The 16,098-nt window shown below is 39.0% G+C and overlaps 1 protein-coding gene across 1 annotated transcript in view; it reads left to right on the top strand.

Moving 5' to 3' along the window:
- Positions 1–294: 294 nt before the first annotated feature.
- The window catches only part of ROR1 (receptor tyrosine kinase like orphan receptor 1), a 166,823-nt gene continuing 151,019 nt past the window's right edge, over positions 295–16,098 (top strand). The window contains exon 1 of the mRNA XM_070939493.1: positions 295–397. Coding sequence (XP_070795594.1) covers positions 295–397 — 103 coding nt within the window. The remainder of the gene's footprint in view (positions 398–16,098) is intronic.

Below are 16,098 nucleotides of genomic sequence, written 5' to 3'. Positions count from 1 at the left end.
CCCGGCTGGTCCAGCAGGGGGCGCGGGAGGGTCGATCAGGGCGGACTGGCCGGCCCCTTCCAGGCGGCGGGGCTGCCTTGGCTGGGGATGGGGCGGTCTGGAGCAGAGCTTCGAGAAAGTGACAAGCCAGGAGGCTGAGGAGCGAGGGAGGCCAGCGAAGGCAGCCTACCGCCCGCCCGGAGGCCGACGAGGAGAAGGAGGGAGAGGACGGGCGAGCGAAAGCCCATTCCAGCCACCGGGCTCGGGATTCCTGGATGTTGGAGTAGCGAGGAGGGACGAGGAGCCGGCTCAGGAATGCAGCGGCGGCTCCATCCGGGCAGCTGGAAAAGGAGCCCTTTCCTGCTCCAGCTGCTCCTGTGGCTGCACAGCCGGAGCCTGGCCGAACCCGCCGCGCCAGGTAAGCCAAACCCAGCCCAGCCCAGCCCGTCCGCCTCCTGTTCCCGCGGTTGAAAGATGCCCCGGCGGAGAAAGCTCCGCTTCTGCCGGATTGAGAGCGGTCCCGGGCTTCCTTTGCCCTTCTTCCAGCTCGGGACGGTTCGTCCGTGGGTGCAATCAGCGGGATTCGTTTCTGGGGGGTGGGTTGGGTTGGGTTTAAAAAGGAGACTTTTCGCGTGGGGTGGTGGCACTCGACGGGTAGTGCCCCTTCGGCTTCCGAGCAACTGAGATAAACGTGTTGCACGCAGAGGTGTGTGTGTGTGTATGTGTGGAGGGGGGGAGCGAGAGTTGCCTGTTTGCTAAGAACTCAAGCCTACTTGGAGGCTGGATTCATTCTTCCCTGGGATGCTAGGAAGGGTCGGGCGTGTCAAGCGCACGTGAGAATATCTCTGAGCACCACGCAGATAGTTTTCTTTGCAGCCGGGGAAATGGCGGGGGGCGGATTGCAAATGACTCGCCCCAAACAAGGGATTAACTGGAATAGCATTTAGGGCCTGCATTTGATCGTGGTTTGTGCCTTGCTCTCTTCTTCGTAACGAAGGCGGTTCTTTTTGCTACCAAGTCCGCACGAAAACCCCTCGGGGATGCCGCAGAAGGCTCCAATCTGTCCCGATCCCGTGATTCCCGAGCGTCCCCCACCTCCGGTACTTGTTGGCAGAATTCGAGAGCCGTGGCCCGATGCTGTGCTTGCAACGAGCGAGGTTTCCGTATCCCCAAACCGGCCTGCCCTCCGCGCCTTTTTTGCCTTGAAAGGCTCTTTTCCCCCAACCCTAAAGCCGCCTAAGAGTCAATCGTGCTCCGCTGCAAGGCGAAAATACTCTGCACGTGCCCTGAGCAAGCCTGCCCGGCAGCGGCGTTGCAGCCCCTGGGGTGGCGGCTGAACACTTTAGTTAAGCACCGGCGGGAAAATTCAAGGGTTGGGAAGGGCGTCAAGGCTGGTCTGTTTTGTCGCCTCGGCTCCTCTTTAGGATCCCCTCAGCTTTTCCCGCTTGCCCGCTATTTTTATGCTGCAGGAGGCATCCGAACGGGCCTCTCCTCCCTTCTTCATCCTCGGCCTCTTTTATCGAGACATTGGAAGTAGTGGACGCTTCAGTCGGAGCAAACCAGGATTTCAAACTTGTTTACTTGATAGCTGTTGTCCCAGACTGCGGGAGAGTCTGCAGAGTCTGCAGAGATTTGGGGGGAAAGCTTGTAGGGTAACCTTTTGGGTGTGGAGGTGGGGTTGTCCTAAATATCACCTGGATTTGCATCTTTAAAGATCAAAATGAGACACTGGCAACATTTAACTAATCAGTCTAGCCTAGGCTTTATTACTTATCCCTGAGAGTTTCTGTTTTTTTTTTTGCTTTTTTTCCCCTTCAGCTTGGGCTGAAGCAGAATGAAAAAGGCAGATGAGATGGCCTATTGGATTCAGTTCAATTAAAGGGGTGGGAAAACTTGGTGTGAAGCGATGGAGTTGGGGAAATGCTGTTCTGAAGTTGACAAAAGTCAAAGGAAACTTAAACTGGTTCCCCTGGTAGATTGTGGTAGAGTAAATTGCTTTTGGGTGGTGCAAGTCTTGAGAGGTGACACAAAGAAACCTGGAAGCGCAAGTGTGTTGGCACCACAATAAAGGAAAGGGAAAGTGTATACTTCAGAATGATACTAGACAGGAATTTCTGACATCAGATTTTGTTGGAGATTACTGTACACGGAAGAGCCAAATCAGACTCATTACGTTCAGAAAGATTTATTGCCAGAAAATGTTCACCAGATTGCAATCGAGGCCTATGCCTCAATTCAAGGTAACCTAAGAGTAACATTGATGGGGCTGAACTGTATTGGGTCTGGGTGAGAAGTTATTTGGAGCTACATGTAAACTGCTCCCACTCAACTTCGTAAATTGGGGGGAAAACCCATAAATTTACATATTTGTATTAGTGAAAATATATATATATATATATATATATATATATGCCCCTTTTAGTCAGTAGACAACTTGGTGCCAAAAAGAACTGAAGGCGTTTCTTTTTGCTTAGTTCATGTCCAATGGAGAATGAATCTTAATTTTTTTTTAAGTAAAAGTTTTGGACTGACTTGGGGAACTGTTTGGATCTTAAATCATTTGGGATTTAGGAGATAAGCTTTTAAAATGGTTACCAGTGAATAAGCAGCAGTGCAATCCTTTTAAAATTATTGCTTAATATTCTGGAAATCATATTTTAGAGGTAGTTGAGGCTTCCAAGTTGTTTTCAAAAGAAAACCCACACATAGAGTTTAAGATAAAACAGAAGGAATAAAACCAACACCTAAAAATGAAAACACTGATCCCAAATATTAAACTTAATGCAAACATGTACTGAAATACTAGGAGATGGGTAACCCCCCCCCCAAACCACCTATATATACTTACTTGGTCAATGGACATGCTGAAATGTAAAAGATAAGGACTCCCTGATTTGTTCCTCTCATAGTTTGTTTAGTTCATTTTCTGAGATTGTAAGTGCTGGCAAGTTGCTTTGGGTGAAGATTTTTCAAGTAACCATTGTCACCCAAATTAAAGTGGGGAAGATAATTTGAACTGTGGATCCTAGAAGTCACAAGCTGAAGTTTGGAGTTCTCTTCAAAGACATCCATCCCATTGAGCACCTTATAGTAGACAATCTTAGATATCAGTTCTACATAAAAAAACAAGCAGTTTGGTGTCTAGTAATGAAGCTAGATTTACAAGCATCTTTATGCTTACTGCATGTTGCTTTTTGAGTGAGCAAAGGAGTTTCCTTTCACATCCTGAACAAATTAAAACTGAGTCTTCATGTATTTGGTCAAGTTTAACCTTGTCTTGCCTATAGCAGACCATGTTCATGATGTCTTAGCTTAAATATTAATATTGGATAATATACTTCAACCACATTGATTCAGCTACAATTACTGGTACAACTTTGTGTATTGGAGATTATCTGGCTAATGTATATGTACATTGCTAAATTAATACATATTTACTCTTTGGCTGCTAAGTGTGTGAGTTGATTTAAATCTAAGGTAGTTAATGTGTGATAGTCCAAGATAATATGTATTTTTCCTACAGAAATAATACTCTGCTGTTTACAGATACAAAATATTCATTGGGTAAAGTGGTGCTAGGGAACTAGCAACTGTAGTTATAAAATATTAGATTAGGACTGGATTTTATTCTGGGATAAATTCCAGCAGATCAGAGTATCAATTGTTAATCCAGAGGATTGCTATCAGGGAAATAAAGCAAATATGATAAATATGGTTGCACCTGAAAACAATTCTGCATTTGGAGTGTGATTTTTGTTTGTATATGAGAGAGAATTGGACTACTGCCATGCTAATATTAAAGCTTTGCTGGAATAATGAAGACTGCATTGTGCTGTTCTTAGCCTTGAATTTATCTACTTTGGCACTATTCTGGTATTGAGATACATGAGATACACAAGTAAGGATATTCTCTTTTATATTGCGTAAAAAAGTGTGAAGTAGGTAAGGTTGAAAAGGGTACATGGTCCAAGGTTACATAGCTGTATTAATGTAAAATACATTTCAAGCAGATCCCAGTTGTAATATTGCCATTTATTTGTAAAATAAAATATTCAAAAAGACTTCAACAGTCTTTCCTTTAAGATTCTGACTGAGTGCAAATATGATTTGGGTTTCCTATACTGTACAGAAATCATATATTTTCGTTGTTCTGCAGTACTTTGAATTAAACAAATCTTATATCCTTGAGAAAAGGTATATCTACTATGGAGGGGCTATTGCAATAATGACTTTAATATGTTCATGTTATGATTTCTGATGTGAAAAAATGAATGAAATGTTACTTTAGTGTGAAACAATCTGTGGTATAGCAAAATATAAATGTTAATAAATGATTTTTAACTTTTTCTTACCTTCTGTAAAACCTTTAACTTGCAGTTAGTGGTTTAAACATTTAAAACAGAAATAATGTTCCACTGAATTTTTGCAGTTCAGATCATCACTTTTATGCAAAGTGCTATAACTGACTGTCTATAAGAAAAACACGAGAAAGTTCTCCAGTGTTTCTAAATATTTTTGCGTATTTTTTTAGTATTTAAAGTCACATGTAGTTTACCTGTTTAAAAAAATTCAGGAATTCTTGTTCAGCAGAAAATTACTTTATTAATAGAATCTAGTGTTTTGAGTAAATATATGTGGAAACCTGTATTATCAAAATAATTTCCATTATTTTGCAAAAAATAATTTTTTCTTTGCTTTTTTCAAAAATTAAATTCTCGAGCTTCTGTAGCAGTTGAACTCTCATGTCAGGTCTTGACAGATTGAAATTTTCATTCCCAAAGTTACTCGCATATCACTAAGGTTATATGTAAATCCTCCATGTATCCATTATTATTAGGGATTATTATTATTCAATGTAAATTAGTGACTGCAGTCACAGTTCATTTTAAACCATGTTTTATTTGCTTATTTGATTAAACCACAGTTACCTGGGTTCTCATAATGCACAGAGTTATAAATTGTGGTTGACGAATCACAGCATCTGTATTCATACTGCAAAGCCGCAAGTAAACCACTGCATAAAATACCTTGTTACTCTGAGTTCTTGAGTTCCTCTAAATTTAATCCTGAAAGACAGCATTAAAGGTCAGCATTGTAGGCCATCTATTGAGGTTCCCCCCAGTCTTACTTTTCGGTCTCTTTGCTACTGTTGTCTGATCCCTCAGAACATGCAAACCAGACAGAGTACCGTTAATCCTTGATTTACAACAGCTCATTTAGTGACCGTTCAAAGTTACAACAGCACTGAATAAAGTTACAACGGCACTTAGTGACTTATTACCACTTTTCACAATTAACATCTTTGCAGCATCCTCATGGTCATGTGATCAAAAATCAGAAGCTTGACATCTGGTTTACATTTATGTTGGTTGCTGTGTCCCAGGGTCATATGATCACTTTTTGCAACCTTCTGACAAGCAAAGTCAATGGGAAAGGCAGATTCATTTAACGACTGGGTTACTAACTTCACAACTTAAGTGATTCACTTAACAACTGTGGCAAGAAAGGTTGTAACATGAGGCAAAACTCACTTAACAAATGTCTTACTTAACAACAGAAATTTTGGGTTCAATTGTGATTGTAAGTTGAGGATTGCCTGTAGTGATTTTTCAGTACTTCTCTCTGGGCAGTTGCATGGGTTGGGACTACAAGACAAAATAGACTGATAGTAGTAAAGGATAAGAAGGGAGCATCCACTAAGATAACTTTTTAAACTACTTTTCAGTTCTGTTTCAATGTCTAACCTTCATCCAGTCCTTTGCTTTAGCAAACCTAAGGTATACAATATACAAATGAGAAGTAGAACAGTATTGTATGAATATGAACATCCTTATTGCTCTTTATACAGTTGGGACAAAACCCATTTTTAACCTCCTTTCAGACCACTCTTTGAGATAGGACTGGTGTTTTGCTGATCTTTCCAGTGATGATGTCTCAAAAGCCTAGTGGGATAATAAAATCAGTTCCATCATTTTTCTGATTTAGTAGATGGGCCATTTGATGCCATTGGCCCTATCTGCCTGCATGTAGCCCAACTCAACAGTCTAAACCCAGAAGCTCCAGGCTTTTAGTGGAATAATATTTGACAGCCGTGCGAATGCTCTGTTGACCCTTATCATGGTCTTATTTAGGAAAATTATGGGGACCATAAGAGAAACAAACTTTTCCGTATTGCTCTGGTGGTTTCTCAATAGCCAACTTTTTTTTTGGTGACTGTTGCAGAGTGGCACCTGATAAAGATAGTTTGCAGTAAAAGATGGGATGGGATAGTGGTGTTGTGGTTCTGCATTTCATCACTTTCTTTCTCCAGTGATGTAGTGGCATATTTTAAAAACTATAGTCATATTAAATGTCACTATTTTGGATTATACTGCCTTTAACATATAACATGCAAAATATTTTACCATACAGTGCTTTCCACATTCAAGCAGGCATATTGTTATATATAGTGAACCACAAGTTTACATGTTGCTGTATACTTAATAATAATTTATTAAATTTGTATGTCGCCGGACTCGTAACAAAAACTCTGGGCAACTAGAAACATAGAAAACAGATGGCAGAAAGATGGTCTGTCCTTTGAGTTGGCTTGTTTTTTGTTTTCTTTTTAATTTTTATTTATTTATTTATTTATTTTTATTATTTTTATTTTAAAATTTTTGTTGGATGCTGCACATGTATTTATCCCAACAATACATTTGAGTAAAATTAATAGAACTAGAATAGAAGTCGAAAATATCTCTACTTTCATTTATAAAATATGCCCCCCCTTTTTTTGTAAAATCTCATCTGATCCCTACTAAGTATCTGTTTCAAAGCCCAGCAGGTATATTTGTGTAATTTCTGTTTCTGAGAAATGTGCCCGTAAGACTTTTTATCTTAAGTCTTCCCCTTTGACCCATGCTGAAATATAAAGCCAATGCAATTAGTATTTCAATAGTTACAGCAATATAGATTGCATCTTTAAGTGTCCATTAATGATGAAAATATAAGCCCACTTGAACATGAGAAAGGCAGATTCAAATTTAAGAGTATAAGACCACAATGGTAGACTAGATAAGCTTTTAATATGATCCAGCATGACTGTTCAGAGTCATTTAGTTCTTTCCTTCAGTTCTCAAGACCTATTTGGCACTTCTAGCTAGTGGACTATAAAATCCTAATAAGAGAAGTATCCAAAGATCCTTCAAGATGAATTTAGTGCTTTTTTGCTGAGAAAAATATTGCTCATTTCAGTAACTTAAGTTAAGCTAACTGTGGTCCTGGCCAAGATTTGAATTTATTAATTTTACCATAGCTTGTCCTGAGTATTTATCACAATTAAGACCTTACATCCATACTACAAATGTTACCTTCAGTTTCCAGCTGCTCTTCATATTGTACTTCATGAGATTTTAGAATGGGTTTGTTTGTTTTGCTGTTCAGCAAAACATTATCCATAATAAAATTGAGAATTTTTAGATAAATCTCTTCAAAATATATATATATACTTGTCAGATAAACTATTATAACAAGAAGGAACCAGTTTAAATAATACTTTTCTGGCACATGGTAAACACAGCAGAATGGAAAAAATGGATAAAAAAACCTATTGTCCAAAGTAATTAACATAAAGTTCTTATCTGCCAAGGGCAGGGTGTCACAAACCTTGATCTTTATTATTAGGAGTGAATTATTTCAGGTTTATTTATTTATTCCATTTTTACCTATCTTTCTGCCCCAAAATACTTAGTAAATCTTATTTTCGCATGCCACTCTAATGAATGTTGTTTGGGAAGTTTGGACTGATTTATGCACTCAGGAAAAAGTGTGGCTGGCATAAGTTAAATTTTCCCAAGAAAGAGCTAGACGTTTGAAGGTTACTTGTGAGTATATAAGCCTGAACAAAAAAATGCTTCCCTGAGGTGTGATATTGGATACTGTTCTGCAGAGACAAGCAGAGAAATGCAATAACCATTTGAGACTGAAAATCTCACAGTTGAAAATGCTTCAAAACCCTTAACTAAAAGCAGGTGCTTGTTACACAGATGTTATCTTACATACCAGGAATATCTATAAAGCTGCTCCATGCAGAATAAAATAAATAGCTGTGTGTAAAATTGTTTAAATAAAAGCCCATCTCTTGTCACTCATCCTAGTAGTATCTTGTTTAAAAGAACTTGTTCATCTTTGTGGACCCACAAGAAGAAACTGTATTGTTTCTAAAAGGGATTATCCAAGCTACTTTCCTAGAAAATATTTCTTAAAAAAAAAACCCCAGGAAACTTTTATTTAAAATTAGTATTTTAAACATTATTTTAGAATAGGACAGTGAAAATAAGGTTGTGAAAATAATGTTGCATACCCTAAGGTCATTTTTAAAATATTCGGTCTTGCAACAATTGAAATAGAATATGTTTATAGTACTAAGGCTTGTTTGTTAGTAAAGAGTCAATCATTAAGCTTCTTAGGAATTTGTCAGATAAACTGGATCTTCCATTGCAATAGTGGCTTGTAATTTATCTTTAAAGTATATCTCTGATGACTTATATTGTAATATAACTCCACATTATGCTTTTAGTAATGGATCAGCATGCTCCAGTCAGTGCATCAATGATCTGTGGAAATACAGCATTCACTAGTTGTTGGGGAATAACAAGTGATAAATTCTGCTTTTGTGGAGATAGATTTGGTAATCTGTGGAGTGAATTGTAGTGAGTAACCCAAACTGTAATTGAAGGATTAAGACTGTGCTACTTTACACTAACATATGGCAACAGTCCCTCATCTCCTCTTTTTAAAAAAATATAAAAAACAGTGGTGGGGCATTTAGCGAGAAAAAAAATGACAGGAAAAGAAGTGCTTTAAACTTTTTTTCCCAGTCATTTTTTTTGGCTCAAATCTGGTTGCTTTCCATTTTGCAATATTTATTAGGACAAATATATATGCGTAGAGTTCCATATGTAGGAAAAATTCCAAAATTCCAAACAAAAAAAAATGACTAATGCTAAAGACCCTTTTTGTTATCCAAATGCCCTAAATCCTCCTTAATAATTATCTGTATAGTTATGGTTTTCTTCTTTATGCCTCTTTAAGCCTTTGAATGAATTTAATACAGATTGTCCAAATATTGCGAGAAAATTATTATGTTTGTGTCAAGAGGGGAACGTAAACATAGAAATAGGTAGGAATTGTACTGAATGTTACTTTCACTTTTAGATTATTTTTTTATATCTATTTTAGTAGTGTCCTGACTTTGAGTAACATGCAAAGGCCAGACATAGGTCTTAATCAGAAGAAAATTTTCAACTCAACCCAAACCATCTCTGAAAGCTCAAGTTCAACTTGCATTGGTGTAATTTTGCTGTCTTGAAACCACATTGCCTTCCATAAGACCCCAAAGTGAATTGCAACTCATCCAGTTTTATACAGGTTGGTTGGTAGTACTATCTTATCTGTTTTCAAGTCATTTGAAATTGCATGATAGCCTACCTTATTTATATCCAAGTGGCTATGACAATGAAGTCTCTAGTTCCACATTTCTGGGGGTGAACATCTGTGAAGAGAACCTTCTTAATCAAAGAAGTGCAAGAATATGCAAATGTTCACCTCTCCATGGAAAAGGATAAAGATCATAGAGCCATGATGGTGAACCTATGGCATGTGTGCCAGAAGTGGCACGCAGAGCCATGTCAACTGGCATGCGTGGCGTCATCTATTTCTCTTCCGGGTTTCTGGCGCACGCATGCACACCAGCCAGCTGGTCTTGTGGTTACTGATATGCATGCCTGTGTGACAATCAGCTGGCCTTCATGCATGCGGCAGTGCCAGAAACCAGAAGATCAGCCGGTGAGCTGATCGTCCATTTCCCGATGTGCGCATGCCCACTGGGCAGTTCCTCTTAGTGTGCGTGTGTGCACCGGCCATGTCGTTAACGCTCGTATGCAGCCCCGGGACATCCACCCCATTGCCAGCCACGAGCACTGCCGCCAGTCGTTCCCCTGTGCCAGCCCGCCCGCCTCGTCACCGCCGCCACCGCTGCAAGGAAAGGCCCAGAAGCTGCGCTGTCCGGGATCCACATGGGCTGTTGCAGGAGGAGGCCAGGCATGGCTGGCTGGACACTGCCCAGAGTGTGAGGCTGACAGGAGTAAAAGGAGCCACTGCTGCCTCTTAGCCAGCATGAACGGCCTGCCACTGCAGCCTGCCGCTGGCCTCTCAGCCCTGCCTGCTGCCACTGCCAGGGAAGTGGCAACGTGAGGACCGCTGCTGCCGGGGTGAGGGGGTGGTGGTGGCAAGGACGGGTGGGCCGGGGCTTCCCTCCCTCCCTGCCAGAGGCTTGGGGCCCCATAAGCCTGCCCAAGCGGGGAGGGAGGGAAGTGAGCCCCCTCGCTCTGGCGATTCTCGAACTGCTGCTTCCCCTGCGGTGGCAGGAACAGCAGGCTGAGGCTTCCCTCCATCCCCAGCAGAGGCTTGGAGACGTACAAGAAGCCTGCTCAGACGGGGAGGGAGGGAAACGTGTCCCCTTGCCCCGGTGATTCTTGCATTGCTGCTTCCCTGGCGGTGGAGGCAGGAGCAGCGGGCTGAGGCTTCCCTCCCTCCCCATCGGTGGCTTGGGGCCGCAGAAAAAGCCTGCTTGGGTGGGGATGGAGGGAAACATGCCCCCTCGCCCCAGCGATTCTTGCACTGCTGCTGCCCCGGCAGCGGCAAGAGCAGCAGGCTGAGGCTTCCCTGTCTCCCTGGCGGAGGCTTGGTGCCGGCAAAGTTTGGTGCCGGAGGCTTTCCAGGCCCAAATGGGGCATTGGGCATGTCCGGGGGCACATGTGTGGGGATGCTTGCATGTGTGGGAGGGGTGTGCATGCATGTGCAGGTGGGGCGCGCATTGCATTATGGGTGCCGGCGTGGGCGGCACATACTTTTGGTACGCAATGACAAAAAGGTTTGCCAACACTGTCATAGAGGATACTTACTCTCAGCGCTTCTGGAACTGTGTCCGGAGCCGAGTAATGCACGACACACATGCAATGGAATGGCAAATATAACCCGGTTTAATATTGGATACGCGGCAGTTTACAGTAAACGCTGGCGCTGTGAAAACAGCACAAAGATGGAGTCAGCTGGATGCTCCGCCTCAGCTTTATCGGCTGTGGGATGGGTTGCAGCTGTAGCAGATTTGAATATACCGCCCGTTCTTTCCCCCCCCTTGGAGCCGAGGACGCTAGTAAGTGATGTCATCCGATGTCGCCAAGATCACTCCTTTGACTGCTCGTTCTCCCGATTCTCCCTTCCATACACCGCCCATCACCTGTCACCTTCAATTTGGTTTCCTAATCGCATCACCCCCCTCCACCGTGCACCGCTTGGCCTTTTCCTGGGTATTCACCTGACAACCCTCCCTGTCACGGCCAGGGTTCTGTGTCATCATGGTCGTCATGCAAAGCTCTGTTGTCATATAAGGCTCTGTGTCAAGGAGTGCTTGACACTCGACACTTATCTTGTTTCATCCTTTAAATATCAGTCAGTTTTATAAAAATTGGTTGCTAATCTAGCCACTTTGTTGGTGCTTCAGTCTACTAAGAGATCAATTGGAGCATGCAAACCGGAATATTAATAGAATATTTCAGGCAATACTTGATTTATCTTACGGACTATGCGAATCCAGCATTTCTCGGGTTACCAGTTTAACTTTTCAAAGGTGGATTGATACGTCCAAAAAATAAAAGAAAATATTCTCATGTTCTCCTGAATAACCGAATTAGAAAATGTTTGTCTATGAAATTGAATTGTACACTCTTCTTCTTTTTTTTTTTTTAAATCCCTATGTATAGTTTAGATATTTTTAAGAATCACACAGCTTCGGATAGAAATTAAAGTTCTGACAGTTATAGGGCAGTGAGTCTTTATCTGAACTACATATTACTGTGTTATTTTGGGGAAACAGTGTGGATAAAAATCAATGAGATATTTTTTTAAAATTTAAAAGGATTTTTTTTATTTAAATCAGATTTTTTTATTTTTATTAAATTTATTTTAATGAAATGCTTTTGGAGTAATCTTTCTAAAGATAGTTTTCTATTTAAGATACATTAATAATTTAGTTTATTCAGCATGAAATGGAGCTTAGTTATATAGCATGAGGCTGTATATTCTGCAATATTGGGACTGTCGGTGAGTCAGCAGCGGTTCAGAGGAGGAGCCGCTGGGGGACAGAGATGACAGTTGCTCTTTAAAAATTATGATTTAAATTGAGTTGATTTAAATCAAGCCTTTTTACTAGTGATTTAAATCATGATTTAAATCGACTTGATTTAAATCAAATCCACCCTGTGGGAAAATATTAAACATATAGAAGTTACCATAAAAGGAACAGTTATGTTCTTTAGATAAGTTTTCATGCATACATTTTTGAATTTATTTATTTGTTTGTCTAGTGAAATAAGATGGGAAAGGCAGCTCTGTTTTATGGCCTTAGGGTTTGCATCAGGAAGCAATTCTTGTGGTGTCAAACAGATTGTTTTTGTTTCCTGTTACTTTCATTCTCAGAGCTTTTGTTGTGAAATCTTATACATTGGATAATAATTGGCTTAATAGAAGCCAGTCTGCATGTTACATTTTTATGCAAACACTAGCATATTATAGAATGGCTGATCATTAGAATGTCAGATGTTGCAAACATATGGATAAATACTGGATGAATTAAAGTCTCACTGAGCAATCCCCATGGGGTAGCATTCCTATCTTCTCTTCTCCTTTATGATAGCTACTTGGAGATTTTCTGTGTGCTTGCTGATAAATTAGTTTGTCAGTATTCCTATTTAGAATTGCTTTAAAATCCTGTATCTTTCTGAAAAAGGGAAAGACACAGAGACAATATTAAAGAATTTTGGTGGATTCTAAATGTAAAAAAATGGTAATACATTTAATCTGTAATCCATTAAGATGGGCTGAATTAATTTTAGGATCCATATTTGCAAGACATTATGTATCAAATATGTAATGTTTGTGTGGCAGACAGTTTGATATACTGGTTAAAGCACCAGGTTAGAAACTGAGATACTGCAAATTCTTGTCTTATATTTGTGAGATACAAATCCAGCTGGGTGACTTTGGTCCAGTCATTCTACCACTGATTCTTATAATAGCAATGGATGATTTAAAGGGATGGGTTCTACTTCCCTTTACTACCGGTTTGCAACGGGGCTGTGCGCATGTGCAGAACCATTTTGATGATGTCGGGGTCGGTGGGCGGAGCCTCCTGCCGGTTTTATTACCGGTTCTATAGAACCGGTGCAAACCGGGGACGACCCACCACTGATGATTTATAAATACAATTAAAAAGTCTTCCTTTGCCCTTTTTTCTTCATTGGGGGATGGCTCATATTTTATGTTCAGTTGTGGTTTTCTGGAATATCATTTTGAGTTGTTAGTGTAGCCCTCATTATTTTTTTTTGAGATGGTAATAGGTCATATAAGTAGTATTCTGGATGCTTTTGAATTATTTCTTGTTTTAATCATCATTTATTAGATTGTTGGCTTGCTGCAGTTAAACACAAAATTAGAAAATATAAGAAAATAATGTCCTATTTTAAGGCACTAAGGCTGCAACCTGCATCACATGTGGTGCAACTTATATATATAAAATATCTCTCCTATGGTTTTTTTTTTGAAGAGGGGGGTGAAAACATTTAAAACTGAATATTTAAACTGTTCTTTTTTTAATGTTACACTTAACTTTTGATCAACTGCATTTGTTCAGCTGTTTTTAGGTAGCTGTTATTCAAATCCAGTTATAGGATAAATTTTGTGACAAGTGTTCACGTAATGTTAGAAGATAGTTTCAGTGTTTTTGGAGCCAGATCAAATAAGATACTTTAAAATAAGCACTGCATTGTTCCAGAGTAGAAAGATTGCAACCGTGTGGGATCCCATTTTTAGTTATTGCCAAGTCTAGGAAGATGTTATTTGCTGTTGGTGCTGCTGCTTTTGGAATTACTTCAGATAATCCTATAGAATGATAAAAAGTCCTAAGGGTAATAGTCCTCTCTAAGTAAGGGGATTAAGTATGTTTCTATTAAATGTAATTAGTTAAAAGGATCTACTTACATATGTTATTTGTCAAAGAGTTGTAAGAACCATTCATATCATTAAAAGTATGTAGATAAATGTTACATTGATGAAAGTTTATTTTTACTCTATCTTTACATAAATTTTACTGCCTTTTGATGGAGAGATAATGAAAAAGAAATACCCATTCTTTTATTCCTTTATTTTTAAATCTATTTCTTTGACTTTGAGAACAAAGATCTGGCTGAAAAAAAGGTAAAATCAAAAGAAACAAATAGGATTTTTAAAAATATTTAATGTTTAGTAAATAATACAGTTTACTGAATAAACTAAAAGCATATCTACTCGTGTCTAGACGATAGTGACAACAAGGTGCTATTTAAATGCTGCCCATATTTAATTAACAAACATTCTGACTTTGGCTTCTTTCATCAAAGAACAAGAATAAAATCAAATATCCATAATCCTTATGCAACAAAGTCAAGTTTATTCTAGACAATAAAAATTTGGGTTCAAAAGTTTCCAAAGTGCTGTTCCAAAGTTTTTAAAGCACTCTTTAGGGAAGATGTTTCCCATAGCATGTACTCAAATAATACAGTAACATAACCATATTTAATTAAATATCGCAAATTCATTTTTCAATATTAGAGAATATATCTAGCTCAGGGTTGAACAAAGTTACTTTTAATTGTGCATAAGCTTTATTACATTCATCAGAAAAGAAATGGTGCTGTGTACTTTCTTCTGCTTTATTCTTTAGAGGAAAACAAAAAGGAAAACTATTTCTAAGGTTTTTTTTTTCCAGTTCAAGGAATTTACTCTTGTGAATAGGAAATGGTTGCTTTCTGTGTGGCCTTTCTGTTTATACTGGCTTACAATTTGTTCAGTAAAAAGATCCATTTGAGTCCAGAAAAATGTGTTTGTTGACTATAGCCCTTAAGATATTTCTGCAACCTTTTTAACTTTCATAGTTTTGTTCAAAGAAAATGTCCCTATTATTTTTCAACATGATTAATTTGTATTGGAAGATATGTGGATAGTCCCTGTCTGAGACCACGTTACCCAGTGTAGCTGGATGACTTGGATTCAGTATTGAACAGTATTGAATTGATTATTGATGTGGTTTTCCTTCAGTTTAATTTAATTTAATATATCAGATTTCAAAAAAATATTTTGGTTAATATACCGTATATGTGATTCTGTGAGAGAAGATAGGATGTTGAAATAGAAATTTTCTGATAAATTCTTCTGTCAGTGCCTCTCTTTTGGCTTACCATCTTTCAACCTCTAATCTTTCCATTTAATTATTTCATTTATTCTATTTAGTCAGGCCATCCTTACTAATCTTAATGTAATACACATATTGTATTAAAATATAATCCCAATACTCCATGCTGACATCAATCACCATATTATTTAAACGTACATATTAAACCAATCTTTCAACCTCTACTTGCTTTTATTCTATTATTTAGAGATGTGTATCCTTATTTTTACTTCTATTCTAACTTTTAATCAGGCCCCCATTATAAAAAACATTTCCTTTCTATCCATCATCTCTCGCCCGTTTTAATATTTCAATTCTTGTTTGTTTTTTGGCATGCCTTCCATACTCCTCTTGGATCTTTGTCTCTATCTGCATCTACATTTTTACTATTTAGTCTGAGTATTCCTCCCATCTCTATCCTTATGCTGCCAAGCCTCCAGAGTATCTGCCCAAAGCCCTATCTCTCTTCCAAAGATGTATTCCCATTCCATTTTTAAATCTCTTAAAATACTTTTTCCCTGATTTATTTCATTAGTGATTATAATCTTTATTGTCTTCTCCTTCTTATCTTTTTGTTTTGTTTGCTGATTTTCATTTAACATCTTGAAAATTTGAAGGCTTACTAGCTTAACTATAGGAGATGATCTGGCTGAGCCAGAGAGCAGGGTCAAGCACATCATTAATTTGGAGTCGCTATGCCCTCATAAGAGACTAAGTCCAGCCCCCATTGAAATCCATTGACTCTTATCTGCTGCCAATTTCCCTTGACCATTTGTATGTAGATCAGATTCTTGTATGTATAGGTTGCATGA

The sequence above is a fragment of the Pituophis catenifer genome, unplaced genomic scaffold, assembly GCF_029215685.1.
Source record: "Pituophis catenifer annectens isolate HBS135680 unplaced genomic scaffold, rPitCat1.0.hap2 SCAF_3, whole genome shotgun sequence".
NCBI lineage: Eukaryota > Metazoa > Chordata > Lepidosauria > Squamata > Colubridae > Pituophis > Pituophis catenifer.
Note: the sequence above shows the minus strand (reverse complement) of the source record. Positions and strands in the feature narration are given on the sequence as shown.